At 35.7% G+C, this 22,851-nt stretch overlaps 1 protein-coding gene across 19 annotated transcripts; it reads right to left on the reverse strand.

Moving 5' to 3' along the window:
- Positions 1-1,702: 1,702 nt before the first annotated feature.
- On the reverse strand, positions 1,703-21,092 carry LOC142624689 (TMV resistance protein N-like). 19 transcript variants are annotated; one of them, XM_075798391.1, is made up of 13 exons: positions 20,571-21,092; positions 17,248-18,358; positions 16,846-17,124; positions 15,890-16,756; positions 15,123-15,792; positions 14,178-14,480; positions 4,655-4,844; positions 3,544-3,643; positions 3,395-3,459; positions 2,981-3,063; positions 2,656-2,727; positions 2,152-2,293; positions 1,704-2,066 (listed from the first exon to the last, which is right to left on the reverse strand). In XM_075798391.1, exons 1-5 carry the CDS (start codon positions 21,047-21,049, stop codon positions 15,202-15,204), a joined length of 3,327 nt encoding a protein of 1,108 aa, XP_075654506.1. In that variant the 5' UTR covers positions 21,050-21,092; the 3' UTR covers positions 1,704-2,066; positions 2,152-2,293; positions 2,656-2,727; positions 2,981-3,063; positions 3,395-3,459; positions 3,544-3,643; positions 4,655-4,844; positions 14,178-14,480; positions 15,123-15,201. The 19 variants fall into 19 exon arrangements, with proteins under 19 accessions (XP_075654512.1, XP_075654505.1, XP_075654510.1 ...); XM_075798387.1 differs by having other exon boundaries at positions 3,378-3,459; XM_075798388.1 differs by having other exon boundaries at positions 3,395-3,464.
- Positions 21,093-22,851: the final 1,759 nt, after the last annotated feature.

Raw genomic sequence — 22,851 nt, forward strand, 5'->3', positions numbered from 1 at the left:
AAATTTTCCTTTGCATAAGTTTTGTCAGAATAATAAGTAAATACTCGGAAAGAAAATATTTGTCAGAATAATAAGTAAACACTCGGAAAGAAAGTATACACTCAAGTAGAATACACAAAGGAATTCTAAACAAATAGAATTTTAGTGATATTTAAAACATTACACACATTATTGCTACAAACCCCATCACTCTTACTTTTTATTTCACTTATCACTTGTTGGATACTACACACTTATTGGATAGCTATGCATAACCAAACGAAGCCTTATTCTGAAAACTTATACTGTACTAGAATAAGGAAAGGGGACAAAAGAAAGACAAGTCATTAACCCCTGTCACCAAAAGTTGACAATGTTGCATACATGGAAGAAGAAGAGTCAAACTTCTCTAATCCACACACGTTGGTCATGCATTACCCATTCCCACCTTGTCACAGATGCAAAATGGTTGAAGAAGTTATCACTGGCCTAAAGCTAGAATTCGTGATGACTCTTACAGATCATATAGATTGTATTGTAGAAAAGATCAAAATAATAATAGATATTAATTTAATGGAATGGAACTCTGAGATTCTTAAAAAAAAAAAAAAATTAGAACAGTTGGAGGTCAGCAGTGCTAAAAAAAAGGATGAGATGTTGTCCATTTGGACAAAGGAAACCAGAAGTATGAGATGTTGTATAAAAGAAAACTTGAAAAAGTCCAACATAGAGCCATTCATGTAGCCTTCATTATACTGGGGGACTTGGTAGGCATCTATAAGGCGAGTGAAGTTAATGTTTATGTACTTAAGGAACTCTGGTTTGTTTGAAACTGAGAATTACCCAAAGATAGATTAAACTCTCTGTTTTGCTTAAACACATTAATCCATTTCATTTGAAATTCTCTCTCAATGCCTCTAAAAAGTAAGATTTTGATAATTGGAGGGACTGGATACATTTGAAAATACACAGGAGAAAAGTATGAAAACCGGACACTTGACTTTTGCATTACTCAGAGAAAAAGCTTCTAATCCTAAAAACCGAGCATATGTTTTAGAGAAAAAGCTACCAATTATTCCATTACAACATATTTTATTGCTAGTAATAAAAATTACCCTTCTAATTGTAATCTCCATTCAGTGTACTAAACGTGCCTTAAAGGCACCAGTTAATCAAGCTACCAATCACTCATTTGTTCCTCCAAAAAGTACCAGTTAATCAAGCTACCAGTCACTCATTTGTTCCTCCTACAGAAAAAGTGATTGATGATCACTTCGCACAACAAACGGAAAGGGACATGCTACAAGCTCTTTGAGCCCGTAGCATCTGGAATAGGTTCTACACCTAAAGAAAGCTCACCCTTGCTACAATTCATCTTCAAATTCTATTTTTAGGTCTCTAAATATTAGAGTAGTTTTATATTCATCATAACTTTTAACGTAGACGCCCTCAATAACTTAATGGAAACAGCAAATAGTCTATTTAGTGTATGTTTTGGAGCTTCATCCTTCATATCTTGAGGCAACCTCAAGTCTTCCTGACACTACATATTTGCAGACCTTAACAACATTGAAGCAGATGCTCTCAACAGACATTCTTTAGAAGCTGCATGATACAAAATTTTGGAGCATGTTTATGAAGTTGCTTCAACTCCTATAGCTTTATAGGAACATGATAGGTCACATTACATTATAGCATACATTTGAAATACAATTCTCACACAAAGAATGATAGATCAGCTCATGAAAGAGAGACTAACGGTGTCATTGACTTTGAGGAAGCTTATGTCATGATAGACTACAACTACATTAGTTATCAATTGACTAAAATCAGGGTAGTTTTATATTCAACTGGCTTAAAATCCAAATTAGCTATCAATTGACAAAAATCATAATCTAACTACAACAAAAACTAAAGATGACTCATTCTGTTTTTTCCAACTCCTATAAATAAAAAATTATTTCTCCTTTCCAATGCTAAGACCCACTGTAAACATGAGTCAAGCACGGCTCTACTTGGGAACTGCTGCTCGGTTTCAGTCCCAAGCTCTGAAGCTCAACAAATTCCTCTTGAGTTATCTGCCATAACTGTGAATGAGAAAAAGACAGTCAGAGAGAGAGAGAGAGAGAGAGAGAGAGAGAGAGAGAGAGATGCATGTGTCACTTTACTTACAGAATAGAATCAGTGGCCATAAATTTTCTGGTAGCAAATTTAGGTGCCCTTGATGGAGTAGTAGAATTCCCAATTGAACCATCAGACAATTCATCTAACTTGGGAATTTCAATGGAAGATTACATCAAGCATTGAGGAGCTTCTGCATATTGTAGGCATAATAGTTTTAGCCTTTCCATTTTTCGTGATTAAAAATTTTAGCTAATAAGAATAATCAAGAAATATGACTTATCAAAATTGAAAATCAGGTTCTCAACTGTGGCATAATAATTTCAATTGTGTTCCTCCTTTCAAAAGAAATCTTCACTTGTGGTACTTAGTTCTCATTGTATTACTTCCAATTCTAAATGGACATTTTAGATTTTAATTCCAACTTCCAAGGTTGTGTCTTTATCGAAATCTGTTGGTATCTTAAGTCAAAGACATCAGTGCTTTCAAATGACTTCACTAACAAAAGCAGAAAATTTTAGCAAGTAATAATTAAGCAGATTTCCATTGCATTACCTGCAAATAGAAAATTCAAGAGCATTAAACACTCAGGGTCCAAAAGCCCAGGGGGCAGAGAGTGAGACAAACCTGCAAAATTATATTGCAATTCTTAACATAAAAGGACCAACTCCCAGAAAAATCATATTGCAATCAAATAAAAAAAAAGAAAAAGTATGTGATATCTGAGTCTACGTAAAAGGAATTGTAGTCATAAATGATGCAATTTTCATGCCCCACATAGCTAATGGTCAACATGTTTACCGTGAAATATAAAGCAAAAAATCAACCAATATTGTGGTAGAGCTTTTCTTTATTTAACTATAGGAAATGGATGTTATACCTGAAAATGAAGCGGATATATCTTAGAAATTTATGGTACACCGTAGGATAGTATAAAGTATCATCATCTTGACATTTGAAACTCTGATTGAGAAGAGTTCAACAAAGAAGAAAAGTTAGCCAAACATGCAGTGGATCAAAAAGCTACAAACATCTATCTAAGACATTATATTGGACAAGAAGGTCTAAGATAGTTAACAACACAAAATCCTCATATGTATGCTTAGCTATATTGACATTTGACAGGTCTTCTAGGACTGTCCCTGAATAATATTACAAACTTAGAAAAATAAAGGGGAAATCAGGAATGGAGGAAGGTTTTTTTGAAAACAAAATCCCAAAAGAACAAATCATGTAGTTCAAGGAAAAAAAGTCTCAAGGACTATAAAACTCACTACCTCCTCTAAATCATTACCATCAGAAAAAATCCGGCTAATTTCAAGATAATTGAGTCTGCTTCATTTTGAAAGCCCAGATGACCTTTGCTGAAAATGAAAAGGTGATAAAAGAAATAACACAAACTTTACAAGTATGGACTTCATAGAAGCACTATCCGCAGCTTACCTCACAACATGTTTAATCCATGATGAGGATTTGGAGCAGCTTTGGTGGTATGTAAAGCAAGTCCAGGAAGTATTATATGTATGTGTGTTCGTGTGTCTGACTACATGGAACAAACAAGAATGCTATCAATTTCTTCCTGCATCCTCTATGTCACTCCATCTTTCTTAGTACTGTCTATAACGATAATGGCTGATGAATTAAAAAAAATGTCAATTGGTATTTTTTCTTATTCTCAAATCTTAAGTTTTCTCCATCTCAAATAATATATGGTTATTCAAGTTGCTAATATAATTATTTATTACAAACAAGTGATGCATCTCAAGGGCAATGGTAGTTTGGTCTGATGGCAATTCCACCCTTGTGGCATTTATCAAGAAAGAAAATTCTATTCTCATGAAGGAAAGAAAAGCTTTTCCACAAATTTTTGGCGACGGATTAAGTAATTGACCATCAATCTATAAGAAGAGTGCACACCATAATAGTAACAAGGTACCTATGTCAAAAACAAATAGGGCATGTGTGTATGTGAGAGTGAGATCAATTAAGTTAATGTTTGGAGTTGATCGGCTGTCAAAGGAATAATTTTGGATGAACTCATTGATGCTAAATCTAAAGAAAAATTTCTAATATGCCAATGCATGCATTCCTTGCACATTTTGATGTTTCCAATCAATGACCTAAACACATTACCACCATAAGTCATGACCTTAGCATAGATTTAGGAAAAGCAATGATAAGAAATAAGAGAACTAATATACAGCTTCCATGTTGTGTTAATGGTCAACATTTCAATTTTCAGATGAGATAGTACATTTGATTTGTCCCTTGTAAAAGTTAGGGACAAATATAGCGTTTGTCATTACATTAGCTGCATGAGATGTTTCGTATTTTGTTCAAATCCAAAAGTAGAAGCAAGGATGAGAAAGGTAATTGTGATGACACTTAATGCATCTTTCCTAAAATTTGTTTCTTCTAAGTGAAATTTTTTTTACGGGAGAGATAATTAATGTTAAGTAAGTTAGAAAGTTTAACCACCAAGGAGAACAACCATCTAGAGATAAATTTATTTATTTATACAAAAAACATGAGTTACTTGGATATAAGGTTTTACTTGGCTCAGTAAGAGGTTAAGAACTGTGGAACCAGAAAAATTATTAGCTGAAGCTTGAAGACTTCTGTATCACAGTGGACAATGCTTGCATAATTGCAACAGTAAAACTTGACAGGAAACTAGAATCTTTGACTCCTTGTATGGAAATTCTTCCAAGTTGAAACTAGTGCTAAACCTATGTTACCATAGCCTGGTAAACATGATAAGAAATTTTTAAATGGCATTTAATGAGCAATCATTTATGAAGAGTACAAATAAAAAAAAGACATTCATACAAAATAGTACAGTCTCACAAACTAACATGAAATTGTCTAAAATGATTAAATAATATGTATGAGTATTATCAACAGAGCAATATTAACATGCAAAATTAACATTATAAATGCTTGATATTTTAAACCAACCATTGGTTACAACATGAACAAAATCAACAAAAAGGGAAAAAGAAAAACAAAGGAGAAATAATAAAAAATATGGAATTTCCATAAGTGACATCTTCTCCACACTGTTTTATGTATAAGATGGTAAAAGGCACACATTGTTTATGCTGGATATAAAATCATTACAATTTTATTCGTAACCATTGTTTACCCACTTCTGTACTAGGAATTCCAAAAACAAGGTGAATTCTCAAGGTAATACAATTAAGAAACCACACATCAATGTTTTGTACAAATCAAATACTTGAAGTGAAATTAGTAAGATAGGCCACAAATTCTTAGAAATTTACTATAATCAAACTAAACATAGTAATTGAATCAACCATAATCAAACTAAGCTTCAACCAAACTCTTTAGAAAATCGGAAGTAATCCAATTAATTTATTTTGAAAGATATGCATGCAGGAAAGAGATGAAATGGGTGTCCATGGCATCTAGATTACCTCCAAAGAATTTGAATAAGTTGGTGGATCCATAAGATATCCAAGATACATAACTTTATTTTTCCAAAGGATAGAAAAGATGTTCACAGTCGATAATAATGATATAAACCTTTTCTTTTCAGGTGTAGAGATTCATTTTAATGTCTCAAAAATAAGCACATCGCATATCATAGAACAAAGCTTACAGTTGTACTGATTGCATAAGTATGAAGTACATCAACATAAAATACATTCAAAAGGGTCCTGAAGGACAGAAAGATCAATTTTAGGCACAAAAATTTGAGGACAAAGGAGTCTCATTAGCAGCCATAGTTGCTATCCCAATTGTGACGAGGTTGCAGTGCAGCCATCCTTATTAATTCAAATACTACCAATTAATAGAAAAAAATTACATATAAATACCTCTGGTTTATATATAAAGAAACTCTTCAACCAATCAAGTAGAATTATATTCTTCCATAGATCCCACCCAAAGTCATTTAGGAAACCCAGTAACTTAATTTTTGGCTAGCCTGTCTTAAATGACCTACCAACCTAGTAAAGTATCATAGACTTGAAAGGTTCAAAGCAAAACCCCCCAATTCATTGTAACAGCACAAATGGCTTGCTAGACATTGGTGCGGACACGAGATATAGGCCCCCAATTATACACACATATGGGAGGAAGAACAAAAAGAAGACGGCCCAACCTGTGGCCTTATGGATGGAGCCTATTAGTTATTGGGCTTGAGATTAAGCAAGCCCGAACATTTAATAATTAGGGTTTTGTGTTGTTAGGGTTTTGTGTTGTAGCTATTTAAACACTTTTTTGATTATTGTAACACAGCTTTTGAGAAATATAAAAAACGTTTGTTTTCTTTTACACTGGTGCTGACTCCAGTTTGCTTGGTGCTGATTCCAAGCAGCCCTTAGGTGCTGACTCCTAGGGTTTCCTCTATCATTTTTCTTCTCTATTATACTATTGTGGTTGTCCTACGTCAGTTTTGGTATCAGAGCAGACTTCCGGTCCATTCAACACAACCGTAGACAACCACGCAAAGCCATCAAAAACAAAGGAGTAAGCCAACAATGACAGTACCTTTCAAGTTTTTGCCCCATGAGATTCTAAACAAGCCCAAGCCAGTCCTTGCAATCCGTGTATTCCCCCAAGCCCCACATGAGTTTCTCACCCCCAAACCAACAGAGAAGCCAGCGGCGCCTCCCAAGCCGGTGACCACCATCCGTGCCCGCCTCTAATCTCAGAATCCACAGCCCACAAAAAAAAAAGAGGAACCCACGAAAGACCCAGCCACCAACACCCACAAAATCAAAAAAAAAAAAAAAGGAAGGAGAAGCAGAGACCCACGGACCCAGCACTACACCCATCACCGCGAAGCCCAACCACCATCAGCCGCCGCGAAGCCCAACAGCCACCACAGCCACCAACTGCCGTGAAGCCCAACCGTCACCAGCCACTAGCCGCCAGCCGCCAGCCGCCAGCCACCGCAAAACCCAGCACTTCACCAACCGCCGCGAAGCCCAACTGTCACCGCTGCTGAGGACTTCGACCACCGCCGATGCCCAGGCCGAGATGAACAGCCTCCAGCTCCGGCGACTCCAGCCGCCGCCTCCGTCGATGGCTCCAGCCGATGACTCCACTGTCTTTTTTTTCTTCCTCTTTTAGTTTCTTTTGTTTCTACTAGCTTCGTTAGTTCAATGCTATGTTTTGGGAGTTGGGTTAGCAGATTTTGTTTTAAGCTGTAGTATTTTACTGTATTTCACCCATAAAAAAAAAAAATTATTATTTTATTGTATTTCAAAAAAAAAAAAAAAAAAAGGACACTGTTGCTGTGACAGCCCATTGCTTGTATTGGGCTTTAATTGTTTTCACAGGTTCCTCAGTCCAAGTCAATTCACTACTTGAAGAGCAGACCATGGCTGCCTAATGCAATACGTGGAGCCACTGACTAAGGTACAATTCTGACTCTATATTTTTGGTGGATTCAATTTTATCTCATTAAAAAATATTATCTTTATGTTTTTTATGTGCATATCCCACCATACTCCATTATCCTATCCAATTTGTGCTCAGATTAATCGTTTTACTGTTTGTGCCCTCTTTTAGTACCCACTCTAAAATTCCAAAAAAAAAAAAAAAAAAAAACTAATTTCTGTGAAATCCCTGATTCTTATTATTAATTGTGGAGCTTCTTGGAATTTGACGTTTATTTGGGCTATCTTTTAATATTGTGAACACTATCACTATTTGTTTGCAATTCCTTCATTTGATTCATCGATCTAGTCTCTACATGCACTCTTGTTTGACCTTTAATTTTACATTGAGAATTGATTACTTGAATTTTTGAGAATCTCAACTGCATTCATAATTATTGTGTTGCATGCATCTACGTAGTGGTCGCGTCATGTCAAACCCTGAACATCAATCCACTTCCGAATCTAGGCCCTCTTTAGAGCAAACCATAGGAGACCTAGCTAAGAGTGTCCGTGATTTGCTGGATAGGGTAGAGCGAATTGAAACATCTCAAAGAGAGACCACTAACCATGAAGGAGATAACATGCATGGGCAAAATAATAATGGTCACTTTAATAGAGCTCCACACTTGGAACATGATCACTATAATCACTATGATCCTAGGGATTATGATGATAGGATGTCTAAGGAAAGGATCGAAGCACCCACCTTTGATGGCTGCCTAGACCCATGGGTTTTTACTGATTGGTTACGTCAAATGGAGAAATTCTTTGACTATTACCATTGGGCTGAGAATAGGAAGGTGAGGTATGCTAGGATGAAGTTAATTGGGAGAGCTGATCTTTTCTGGGAGGACCTTGAGGAAACCCTTAGGCGACGACGTGAGCCCCCCATTATTGATTGGATGGAGATGAAGGACGCCCTCTCGAGGAATTATCTTCCTCCAACTTATAGGAGCTCCCTCCTTGAGGAATGGGATCGCCTAAGACAAGGCAATCGCTCCCGTGATCGAATACATAGAGAAATTCAAGGAATTCCAGAGGCGAATTCGAATCGTTGAGGAAGAGGTTGTCACACTCAATAGGTTCAAGAAAGGTTTAAATGCTAACGTACTAGGCGAGATTATCACCCGAGGAGTCACCACCTTAAGAGAAGCCTATGACCTTGCTAGGAATTGTGAGTTAGCATCCAAATCTATCTTTTGGCGACGTTCTGAGCTTCGAAGCATTCCTCCCAACCCTCAACTTTTTGGTAGCAAACCTAAACTTACCTTACCCCCTAAGGTCAACCCCAATAGCACCCCGATACAAAAAGAGGACAAAGGAAAATGTGTGATCAATGAGCCCTCAAGATTAGGCTCTCGCCTCCAATGCTTCAAATGCAATGGGATTGGACATGTTGCAGCTAGATGTCCCTCTAGAACCCTTGTCATTCAAGAGGATGATGAAAAGGTAGAAGATGTTGAAGAGCTAGTGTATGACCCAAATGCTGAAGAAGGCCAAGACGTTGAGGCCGAATGGGAAGATGATCCCAGTTACCTCACGTGCATTAGAGCCATCCCTCCTCAGGTTGATGATTCCAAGGCTGTTTTTGGTGTCCCTAGAGTGAATGTGGTGAGGTGTGCTTTGACAGAACAAAGGGAAACTGATGATTGGCGAAGAAGTGCCATCTTCCAGACTTACACTAAGTGTGGAGATAAAACGTGCAAGGTTATTATAGATAGTGGGAGTTGCATTAATGCGGTGTCCTCTAACGTTGTTTCCCGCCTAGGCTTGAAATTGATCCCACACCCTAACCCATATAAAGTTTCTTGGGTGGATACTTCCTCCATAGCCATAAAAGAAAGATGTGTTGTCCCACTTCAATTCCTCACCTACAAGGCAGAAATATGGTGTGACGTAATTCCCATGGATGTAGGGCACATTATCTTAGGTAGACCTTGGCTTTATGATTTGGATGTCACCCTTTATGTTTGGAGGCAAGAAGATTGTGCTTAATCCTTTGAAACCCAAGCCAATCGACATGAGCAAGAAGCCAGAAGTACCGAAGGCGAAAGGTCTGAACATCATAAGCCCAAAGGCATTTGAGAGGGTAGCAGTTCAGGAATCCATTGTGTTTGTCTTGGTTGCTAGGGAACTTCATGGAGAGACCTGTGAGGAGCAACCTGGAGAAGTGAGGTCCGTGCTCTAGGAATTTAAGGATGTTTTCCCTGAGGAACTCCCCGATCAATTACCGCCCATGCGTGATATCCAACACGCCATAGATTTTGTGCCTGGAGCGACCCTGCCTAACTTGCCCCATTATAGGATGAGCCCTGCAGAACATGCTGAGTTGCAAAGACAAGTAGAAGAACTACTTAGGAAGGGTTTTGTTCGTGAGAGCATGAGCCCTTGTGCAGTCCCTGCACTCTTAACTCCAAAGAAAGATGGGACTTGGAGGATGTGTGTTGATAGTCGTGCCATCAACAAGATCACTGTGAAGTATCGTTTTCCTATCCCTCGGTTGGATGACATGTTGGATATGATGGCTGGAGCAACGATCTTCTCCAAGATAGACTTGAAAAGTGGCTATCATCAAATTAGGGTTCGTCCTGGTGATGAGTGGAAAACTGCCTTCAAGACAAAAGATGGTTTATATGAGTGGATGGTTATGCCTTTTGGATTGTCCAATGCTCCTAGTACCTTTATGAGAGTGATAACTCAAGTGCTCAAGCCTTTTATGGGAAAATTCCTGGTTGTGTACTTTGATGATATCCTCATTTATAGTAAGTCTAGGGAGCAACACTTAGACCACCTAACTCAAGTTTGCACAACCCTTAGGAAGGAGAGTTTATATGGTAACCTCAAGAAGTGCTCTTTCTTTACAGATAAAGTTGTCTTCCTAGGTTTCATAGTGTCATCTGAAGGAGTTTCTGCCGACCCCCAGAAAGTTCAAGCAATTATGGATTGGCCTGAGCCCAAAACTATACATGAGGTTCGAAGCTTTCATGGGCTCGCTTCCTTTTATCACCGATTCATCAAAGGATTTAGTACCATTATGTCTCTCATCACTGACTGCTTGAAACATGGGGAGTTTACTTGGACAAAGGCTGCTACTAAGGCCTTCAAGGAGGTGAAACAGAAGATGACTGAGGCACTTGTCATGCGTCTCCCTGATTTCACCAAGCCTTTTGAAGTGGAATGTGATGCCTCAGGTATTGGCATAGGGGGAGTACTTAGTCAAGAGCGTCACCCAATTGCCTATTTCAGTGAGAAGTTGAATGATGCTAAGCAGAAGTACTCCACGTATGACAAAGAATTTTATGCCATTGTACGAGCTCTTTGGCATTGGCGTCATTACTTGTTGTCTCGAGAGTTTATTATCTACTCTGATCATGAAGCTTTGCGTTATCTCAATTCCCAAAAGAAGCTAAATTTTAGGCACGGTAGTTGGGTTGAATTTCTGCAACGCTACTACTTTGTGGTGAAACATAGAGCGGGAGTTGAGAATAAGGCTGCTGATCCACTGAGTCGAAGAGTGTCTTTGCTATCAGTCATGAGTGTTAAGGTCACTGGGTTTGAATGACTTAAGGATGACTATCAGTCATGCCAAGATTTTGGGGAGCTCTACACTAGCCTAAGTAATACTTCACATCCCGTCTTGGATGATTATACCCTTCAAGATGGTTACTTGTTCAAAGCCAACAAGTTGTGTATCCCTCGGTCGTTTGTGAGAGATTTTCTAGTTTGGGAGATACATGCAGGGGGCCTTGCAGGTCATTTTGGCCGAGATAAGACAATTGAGGAAGTGGAACGTCAATTCTGTTGGCCTGGTCTTAAGAGGGGCGTTGCTAAGATAGTTGGTCAGTGTCGTACATGTCAACTAGCCAAACATCGCAAGCAAAACACTGGTCTGTACACGCCTTTACCTGTGCCAGATCGCCCGTGGCAGGACGTGAGTATGGACTTTGTGCTAGGTTTGCCCTGCACCTTTAGGAAGCATGATTCTATCCTAGTAGTTGTTGATCGCTTCTCTAAGATGGCTCATTTCCTACCATGTTCTAAGACTTCTGACGCTTCTAAAATTGCAAAGCTTTACTTTGATGAGATTGTCAAGCTTTATGGTCTCCCCAAAACCATAGTGTCAGATAGGGATGTTCGCTTCATGAGTTATTTTTGGAAGACCTTGTGGCATTTAGTAGGCACCAAATTGAAATTTTCCACGGCATTTCATCCTCAAACTGATGGTCAAACTGAGGTGGTTAATCGTAGCCTAGGGAACCTCCTTCGGTGTCTAGTGGGTGAAGCCAATCGGAATTGGGATTCAATTCTTCCTATAGCCCAACTTGCATATAATAGCTCTGTCAATAGGTCTATAGGCGTTAGTCCTTTTGAGGTTGTGCATGGATATACACCTAGGAAGCCCTTAGATCTTTTGCCCATGTCCCCACATGTTAGGATTTCTGAATTTGCTGAGGCATTCGCACGACATGTTCATAATTTGCATACTGAGATTCACAAAAAAATTCAGGTAAGTAATTCTCAATATAAAATTCATGCTGATACTCATCGGCGTCATGCAGAGTTTCAGGTAGGAGATTATGTCATGATTCGGATCCGACCTGAACGGTTTCCCTCTGGAACCGTTAAGAAATTGCAGGCTCGTAGTGCCGGCCCGTTCAAGGTATTGAAACGAATGGGCCCAAATGCATATGTCATTGACCTCCCTCATGATTATGGTATTAGCTCCTCCTTTAATATTGAGGATCTAGTTGCTTATAAAAGCCCTACAGCTATTCCTGATACTCCTTTTGATGAGCCTTTACTTAATCCTATTGATGCCCCTATGCCTACCCCTTTACCCTTAAATTTGCCCTATGCACATAAAGAATCTATTGATGCTATTTTAGATGAGAAAATTGTTTCTACCAGGGATGGAGGAGTTCACCGTTTCCTAGTTCGGTGGCTCGGATGACCAGATTCCGATTGCACATGGATTACTAGAGATGAGCTACAGCGACTGGATCCTGACTTACTGGAGTACTATCAGAGCTCTTCAGCTTTCCACTTGACGGGGTCGAGTTTCTCTCACCCGGGGGGAGTTGGTGCGGACACGAGATATAGGCCCCCAATTATACACACATATGGGAGGAAGAACAAAAAGAAGACGGCCCAACCTGTGGCCTTATGGATGGAGCCTATTAGTTATTGGGCTTGAGATTAAGCAAGCCCGAACATTTAATAATTAGGGTTTTGTGTTGTTAGGGTTTTGTGTTGTAGCTATTTGAACACTTTTTTGATTATTGTAACACAGCTTTTGAGAAATATAAAAAACGTTTGTTTTCTTTTACACTGGTGCCGACTCCAATTTGCTTGGTGCTGATTCCAAGCAGCCCTTAGGTGCTGACTCCTAGGGTTTCCTCTATCATTTTTCTTCTCTATTATACTATTGTGGTTGTCCTACGTCAGACATTTCCCTATTATTTACTTTAAACACCACTAAATACTTAGGCAATCTAGAACATTGTAGACTTGAAAGGTTAACCAATAAGAAGGATGGTTTATACACATCTTGCCATTTCAAACCTTGGTTAGAAAACAGGAAGTGCAATGAAGATTATACGCATCTTGAGTTTGTAGTTTGTTTCTCTGAGCTCAAAATTACCATTTTGTCTTTACATTCACACATGTTAAGGGACTCATATTATTCTTCCTTTCATCTTCACTTTTATTTTATTTTTTTTAAACTAAATTGTTATTGAATATATTGTATCCTTTTAATTTAACCAACTGGAAGATATAATAGAGAAGAACCAGCATTCAAAGCAGGGCCAAACTTGGTTGTTTAAACATGATAATTCAACATCAAAAGCGAAGCTACATTGAATATTCACTTGACTTACAATGTATAGAAACTAGCTGGAGTGCCCAAGTGTAGCAGCAAAGGTCTGATTAACTAAGCCACTCTTGAACTGAGACCTACTCTTGTAAAAATATCAAGGCATTTTTACAATTTTTTTTTTAGTGAATTTTCGTATAATATTTTACTATTTTATTTAACTTTAGTTTGATATATGATAGATTAACACCGCAAATGTAGTGACATTTTGTTTTCATAGTCGAACAATTCTACCACAATAATGGCAACATGAGCACAACAACAACAATAAAAGGTTAACACCTGACTCCAACGAGACAAAATTGGGGAAAAAAAAAAAAACAAACACAAAAACAAAAAATGTGATTGAGGAAGAACCTCTAGTAGCAGGCCCGATTAAAATTTTCACCTGGGCTTAGACTATATTAGCTACTTAAAAGCCTGGTTCAAATGAACCAGTTCTGAAGTGGAAAAAGGGGTATGAAAATGTGTCATTCATTTGCTATGGCTACTGATTCTACTGAAAACTATAGCCTGTAGGCCCCTTTACTCTCCTCTAAAAATAGTTTGTTAAGCTGAATGATCACTCAACTTATCATCTATGATTTGTAGATTTATATCCTTCAAATTTACCCATTGCTCTCATACAGCAATAGCATGCTGTATGCTGTATGCTGTATTTTCATTATCATCTATGATTAAGATTTATTATCCATCAATTCCAACTGTACTAGAGAAGTATGATCAATAAAAATAGAGGAGAGAAGAAAATAACAAGGGCAAATGAAACAACGGAACTAAAGGAGACAAACCTTGTCATAAAATGCAGAAGAAGTTGCACACTCAAATGGAAATGACAAAGGAGAGAATAGCTTCAAGGCTGTGCTCAAATGGAGGCATATTTCTTTCAAATTCAATCAATATGTTCTGCTCTTCTTCAATGGTGAAGTCAGATTGGAGTCAGAATCATTGTCAACAAAGTAAGTCCCATTGAAGATGAACCCATATCAAACCCCTCATAACAAACATAGTAACTCCATCTCCATTATATGCTTGATTAAACTCTTTACTTCTTCATACAGTCAAAAACTTATAGTCATATGCCCTGGTGTATCCTGTTAGTAATCAATACTTCATCAGTTGGGTCTTTTTTTTTTTCCTTAAGCACTTAAATCAATTTTTATGAGATGTTGTCAACTTATATAAATGATATGATTAAATACACTTAAAGGATTGCATAAAATTCATGGAAAAGAACTTGGGTACACTTCCACAAGCTACAAAAAAATTCGGCTGTTACAGAGGCCAAGTAATACAACAAAGCCATGTTAGTTGAAGGATTTCACACAGCACTCAGATTGGTTTGACTCATTCAATTTTTCAATCTCGCAATCAAATAATCAATAAAAAGTAAACATTCCATTTCATAGTAAAAGCTATAAAATAGCATACCCAAGTGAAAAATAAAAAGGTCCAACCAAAACAATTTAACAAAGAATTCTAATAAGATCAATTGTTGTTGCACTAGTTTAGAGATGTCAGTAATTACTAATTCATACATGAAATGCTAAACGCATAACTAGATCAACCTAGAATTTAATACCATCCTACTTTCTAGTTTCCGCAATCTCTTTTAATTAAGATGTATTTTCCTTCAATTTCAACCGTACTGGAGAGGATATCATCAATAAAAAAATAAAGGAGAGAAGATATAATTAAGGGTAAATGCTACACTGCAACTAAAGAAGGAGACAAACCTTGGCATATATATAAATATATATATATATATATATATATATATATATATATATATATATATATCTCTCCCGAATTCAATCAATATTTTCTCCTCTTCTTTAATGGTAGATTCAGATCGGAGTCAGAATCATTGTCAGATTTTTGAGGACAACAGATACATTCTACTTTGACCCCCCACCTTCTAATCTCACAAGGAAGGTTGTTGCGATCTATCCCTCTCTCCCATTCATATGTAACCTCAACGTGATTGTAATGAGATGGATTTGATTCATCCAACAGCTTCTGCAATTTGTGATGTGATCTAGAAAGTATCCCCAATGTATCAGTAGCATCACGATTTAGCATAAAACTACCAATAAAAACTTTTTCAAAACCATTAATGGAGAGGTAAACATTAAAAAAAATATAATCGAAGGGTAATTGCGACCCCAGTCCAAAAGCGAAATAGACGGCAAAAACATTTGGAAATTTGCGATCAACACGGAATGATATGGAATTTCCAACACTTTGATCTTGATGCTTGGAATTCAACCACCTTGGAATCTCTGTATACGGTACCATAAAATGACGAATATCGCTACCATCCTTACGGAACAAATCTCTACTTAATAATGACGGTGGATCCACAAATATGTTGCTTCTTTCTCCTTCACATATAATTTCTCCAACCTGCATATAATTAGCAAATTCAACAAATTAAATTAAGAAAGAAAGTTATTAAAAAAAAAATTATTTTATTTTTTATTATAACTTGAAAAAGAGAGACCTGATTCAATAATCTGCTTGAGGATTGTGCATCTAATGATGTACACTTCCTTGCATCTACAACTTTTATAAATTCTGGAAGCCTAAAAATTTGTCGTAGCTGCTGGCAATTTTCTATTTGAAGGGTTTCTAATGTAGTAAATCTGTTTAGGCTTTCAGGGATGCTAACAATATCAGTGTAAGATAGATCTAGAAAGCTCAAAGCGGGAAAGTAATTGGGCTTCCTCAAAAATTTTAATTTGATTCCTCTAGATCCACTGAAGCTCAGATACCATAACCTTAGAAACCCATATTCGGAAAGTCCATCAAAAGAATTACACGGTGGTCTCAATTTGGCACTGAAAAAACTGAAGCCCTCAAGCATTTGCAATTTGTGGATGCTGTCTGGAAGACCCCTCAGGTTGTGGCAATCATTTAACCATAATTCAGTAAGCTGAGTAAGATACCCGATTGATGAAGGCACCTCTCTGATGCCACTCTGAGATAAATCTAACCTCTTTAAACTTTTCATTTCTTGATGAAGAATATTGGGGAATTTCTCAAGCATAGAGCACTTACGAAGAATAAAGTCTTCGAGCGATTTCAACCTGAGGTTGTTTGGAAGATTTTGAAGCCTCACGCAGTCTTGGAGGTTCCATAACTGTAGCCTATCAAGAGATCCAACGGACTCATGAACCGTAACTAAGTTATAACAACAATAATGGATCAATTTCACTAGTTTTGGGGCACACAATTCATGAACCGTAACTAATTTAGTACAAAAAGAGAGGTTCAATGTCTCTAGGGCTGGAGCACACAATTTAGGTAATTCTCTAATGGAGTAACAATCCCGAAGATTGACATGCTTTAAATTTGTTAATTGGATATCCTGTGGATTAAAAAAAAATGAAAATTTAGTTTTGCCAACATTCAAAAAAATATAAATAAATTATAATTCATAAATACTAATAATCATACCTGCTTAAATATTGTCTCGATTTTATTGCAACTACTCCCATTCATATTGAGTGCAACAAGCGTTTGAGGACAATATTTAGACGGCCAGGAGGAAAAAGGAAATTTATGCCATTCAAGTAACCGTAACTCATTAGGGAGATATTGAAATTCTTCATGAATGTGTACATTTTCAACAAAAAGAAATTTAAGATTTTTAATACTTTCAAAAGGTTCACCCTGCAATTTCATGGTTACCGGTTCAGGTGAGCGCAATATCATTGCTTGAATTTTATCAGTCCCCTAATTGAACAAAGAATAAAACAAATAAGTTCAATTATATAATTTTTTAAAAAGCATAAAAAAATTTGAAATTTTAAACAAAAAATATTTGGTAAAATGAAAAGTGAAGTAAAGAACTTGTACCATATTTCCAGTTAGCACTTCATAAGCATCCTCATAACACCATATCCTGCTACGATTTCCAGGGTTGTCAGATTCTTGTTGAACAATTTCCCTACCCATTTGTTGTAATAAGTCATGCATTGACAATATGCCATATTGATCAACAGTTATGAGACACTTATCGATAAGTTTGGGAATACCATAACGTGGACATAAATTGCAAGTTTCTAGTAAATCTGTAACAAAATCCTTTTTAAATCCCTTGAAAATACAAGCAACATAGAGAAAAATATCCTTTACAATTTTTTCCAATCCATCATAACTTATTTTGAGCCTTTCTTGAATTTCTTGGGGAGGAATTTTTTTGTACTTTTCTAATGCATCTTCCCATTCACGTATACTTCTTCCACGCAAATCAGAACCTATTGCTTTTAGTGCTAATGGAAGACCATTGGCATAATGTATAATTTGCTTTGCAACTTTTGAATAGTCTTCCCCTGGTTTATTCATTTGGAAGGTGTGTCGGCTGAAGAGTTCATGAGCTTCACGTTGATTCAATCCCTTAACCTCATAAACTAGATGATCTTTTCCAAGAGTGGTTAGCACTTGTTTGTCTCTTGTTGTTATAATAATTCTACTTCCTGAACTAAACCAATCACATCTTCCAAGCAAACTTTCTATTTGGTTTGATTTATCCACGTCATCAAGAATTAAAAGAAGCCTTGTATGACAAAGCCTACCCATTATCAGTTCAATTCCTTGGGAAATATTGTCCACCTTTAAATATGTGTCTTGTAATATCTTAAAAAGAAGTGTCTCTTGTAGTTGGATTATGCCATTAATTGTCGATGACTTTTCTCTAACATTCTCTAAAAAGCAGCTCCCATCAAAATGATGAAATTTTTTATTATAAACAGCTTTTGCAATTGTAGTTTTACCTACTCCCCCAAGACCATGAATCCCTAGCTTGCGAACACCATTTGACTTTGTATCCAAAAGCAATTCTATCTCCTCCACACGAGAATCTATTCCAACTTGATATTCAGCGACAAATAGTTCAGTCCAATTTGATGTGATCCTTGATATCTTTCCTATAATTTCTTCGATAAATTGAGTTTCGTATTTAGAGTAACTGCCGAGCACAAAAGCATAAGAAGCATTTGATGTGTTAGACTATATGAAAAATCTATACTACTATATATATATATATTCATATGAATTTTGGTCATCTCCTAATTGTAAGTGGTGAACACTCACTTTCATATGAATCTACCACTTTTTTACATCACCCACAATCAACCCTTTATAGTTGTAGTAAAAGTTGTGTTCCTAAATTTTTTCCTCAATTAAATTAAGCACCCAACTTATAAAATGCTTTCCCCCACTTTTCACTCTTTTCCCTCTATTCTAGAATCTCTATACTAATGTTTATTTATTTATTAGTTTATTTATTGTCTTATTCTCAAATTGTTGCTTAGTACTTCTCCAAAAAAAAAAAAAAAGTTGCTTGGTAAGCAATTAAGGATGTGATTATGAGATTTTCTCTCCTTCCCAGTATGGTAGTATTTCAAAAACCATATCAAAATGTAAATAGAAAGGGAATCAGCAAAGAGGAGGCAATCTAGAGTGGACCGATGGGTTATCTCTTGTTCATTTCCTACTTAGTACATGGGCATAAAATTGAGAGGTGAAATCATTTACCTTGAAGTGTATATCCTTTCTATATTGATTTAGATATGAATGCTCATCTACTTATGTATAAGGAATTTGAAGTTTTAACTTGTGCTAATTTTGAGTATACAATGCAAATCTAGTGGTCTATGGGATTACAAGTTTTATATATATATATAAAGAGTAAGTGAGTAACAAAAGTAATATCAAGAGTAATTGTGTTTCATGTTATGGCAAAGGAGATTACTAATTATTTAATTACTAACAATTGAGGAAATGTGGAAGTATGATTATGATGTGATTCTTATGAAGTTAAGAAGTTTTCAAGACTGAGGTTTTTTTCAATAGATAATGTTAAAAAAAAAAAAATCTATTCTAAAGAAAACAATTGTGGGTTCCAGGCTTCCAACTAGCTCAATTAGTAAAGTCTTTTATTATCAAATAAGAGATCCGATGTTCAAACTCCACCTATTCTTAAAATCAATCAGTATCTTGGCGTGATAATAAAGAGCAATCATCATGAAATGAACTCTATAGGATGAAATTCTATCTTATCTAGCAAAAAAAAAAACATTTTCTGAATCTAATGAGATATATCTTTAGAGAAAGTATACAAATTATTTTTCAAAGCTATATATCTAAAGTTTTTATTTTTTTATTATTTTTTTATAAAGCTCATGAAAATTTGTGTGTACATGCTCAAAGAAGTTTATCTTGAAGTGTATTCACCTATTAAGAAAATTGTCTAATTTTCATGTATTTATGCATTCTTTATAACTCATACCACCTAACCCCTTTTATTGAGCTCTGTTAGCTTACCTTCTTTATAAAAATAAAAAATAAAAAATCAGTGAGCAGGTTTTATGCAATAGAGTAGTAGCTGGAGCCTTAGTTGAGTTTCATAAGAGCTAGTTTTATTTTCATTTAGTTTTTACTTTTCTTTTTAGTAGTTTTGCGCTTAACTTTGTAGAGATGTTTGTATTTATGAATCAATATTTAAGCGTTGGAACTTTTGATGTAATAGGGGATTTTAGTGTGTGAACTTGTGGTATATTCCAAATTGATGATGTTTGTTATTATTTGGAGAAAAAAAATATTAGATAAGCTATTTATCAACTAACAAATAGACAATTTTTTGTTCACAGGTTTACTTTGGTTCATATTAACATCAAGCTTAAGCTTGGTATTGACATGTTGGTCATGGTTGAAAATGTGGAATTCATTTGGATTGCGAGTCGTGGCAATTTTTTTTTTTAATAAAAAATATATTATTCTGAAAATTTTGTTTGGCAAGTGATTATGGATGTGATTGTGACTTTTCCTCTCTCTTAGCTTCTCAAAAAACCGAATCAAAATCTATATGGAGAAAGGAAGCAGCATAGAAGAGGCAATCTAAAGTGGATCCAATGTTTCTCTAGTCTCTCTTATTTATTTCCTATTTAGTACATGGAATTGTAAGGTGAAATCATTTACCCTTCTAGAAGTATATATTTTTCTGTGTTAATCTAGAAATCTATATTCTTCTACATACGCATGATGAATTTGAAGTTTTACCATGTACTAACTTTGAGAATGCAATGCAAATCCTTTGATTATTTGGAATTAAATGGTGATAACAAAACTATTAATGTTTTATACTACAAGAAGGCAAAAAAGTAGTAATAGATACATACCCATCCTCGTAAGAGAATCCAACCAAATCAGCTGCTTTGGTTAAAGCTGCCTTCCAACTCTGAACCTCATCTCTGTTTTCTTTTTCTTCATGTTTAGTTAGTGCAATCCCAAACTTTCCCTCTTGTTTACGTACTTCTGATGGATTTATTTTGTAAAAAACAGGTAGAACAATTTGGCAACACTCAAGAATTTTGACAAGTTCCCTCAAACACCATGTTGAAGATGCATAATTTTCAGAAAATATAACAATCGAAATCATTGACAATTCTATCACTTTGGGAAGCTCTTTTGAAATTGCTTCTCCTCCTTGAAGATTATCATCATCAAGAAAGGTTTTAAAACCTTTGTCACGTAAAGCCTTATATAAATGACTAGTAAAATTATAACGAGTATCTTCACCTCTAAAGCTCAAGAAAACATCATACTTGGATCGGGCAGTGGAAGAAGAAGAGCCTCTTCCGTAGATTTGCAGAGCCATCAGAATCTATGAGCAAAAGAATTGAGAAAATATGGAGGGGAAGAATCTATGAGCAAAAGAATTGAGAAGTGACCTTTATCTTCAACCTTACTTTTATATACCTAAAAGTCACCGACGGTCCCACGCCTTTTTTTTTTTTTTTTTTGATGATGAGAAGATCCCACACGTTTTCAGCGTTTAAATCCAAGTGGGAAGGTATATCCGTATATGCTTTGAGCATCATCATATGATGTTGAAGGTTCGTTTATTCGTACTTTTAGGCTGAGGGCATTTTGATTTGAATCCTATAGTAAAGTGCTTGGTTCAAGCTTGCTGCGCAGGCTGCTGGTTTATGCTGTCTTCTTTTATTTTGATCACTTGGGTACTCTACACTCACTCAAACATATATTTTCAGTTTTTAAATAACATTACACATATGTACAAAACACCCTCTTGATCTCTTCAATAATTTTGTAAAATTATGCTTTGCTATTAGACATGAACTTCTCTTAAATTAAAAAAAAAAAAAATGCTCACAAACACATATTAGACATGAAAACATGAACTTCTCTTAATTTTGGGCCTTGGTACACCCACTCAAACACATATTTTCAGTTTTTAAGTAACATTACAAATATTTTTACACACTTTTTCACTCACACATATTTCAACACATTTTTTAAACACATGTTTTCAGTTTTTAAGTGCATATACAAAACACCCTCTTGATCTCTTCGATAATTTTGTAAAATTATGCTTTGCTATTAGACATGAACTTCTCTTAAATTAAAAAAAAAAATGCACACAAATAATTTTTTAAATCAAAAGATTCAGGGTTTGTTTGGATAACGTTTATTGCTGAAAACTGAAAACACTGTAGTAAAATAATTTTTAAATGTATGAATAGTACCGTGGGACCTAGTTTTGAAGGAAAATTTGCTGAATTAGACAACTTGTGGGTTCTATAAATAGTGCATGAGACCCACTGACAGAGACGCAAATGCTCTGAAACCGAATTTCAGCGCAATCCAAATGGAGGCTCAAGCCTTTTAAGTTTATTTTATTGATTTATAAAGAACAAAGTTTGCCTACAAATTAGTTTGTAGGCAATGGCTACAAACTTCCTATATCTTTTTATTAGATGTGAATTTTAACAAATCTACTATAAAATTACATTTTTTTTATTATATCATTCGTGCTTGCAAAATTTTACCAAGATCAAAGATCAATAACTATATTATCAATTACATATTTAATTTTTATTTGTTTCTAGTACTAAATTATGTATAAAAAATAAGTTTATAGATTTAATAGTAAATAATATTTCATTTGAATGAAATTTGACATACATGTTAACATATAGAACATGCAATCTAACGGTTAGATCAAAATATGTAGTCATGTTAATTTTTTAGTGAGAGTTTGTAAACTTTGCTCATCTGTCTCGTTAGCTTCTTTTTCTCTCTCGAATAGTTTGATTTGACCTAGACTCCCCCACACAAATTGAGTATCTCTCTCAAGTAAGAACAAATCATTTTGATTCTCCTTATCTTGAATCTTGGTGTGTGGAATTGTGCCCAACATGATGGTCAATACTCTAGTTTTATCTTGAAGTGTTGTTCTGTAATTTTTTTTTAAAAATCCAATTTGCATGGAATTTTACTTCGAGTAGTATAAATTAGCCTTCAAAAACAACATGTTTGCATAATTCTATAGTTAGTGAGATTTTTCAAGTTAAACTTGTTTCTTTTGTTAAAAACTAGTGCATTCACATAAATAAGTTCCAACAAAATTAAAACCTTGAAAAAAAATGGCACTCTCCC

Source organism: Castanea sativa, chromosome 2, assembly GCF_040712315.1.
Source record: "Castanea sativa cultivar Marrone di Chiusa Pesio chromosome 2, ASM4071231v1".
NCBI lineage: Eukaryota > Viridiplantae > Streptophyta > Magnoliopsida > Fagales > Fagaceae > Castanea > Castanea sativa.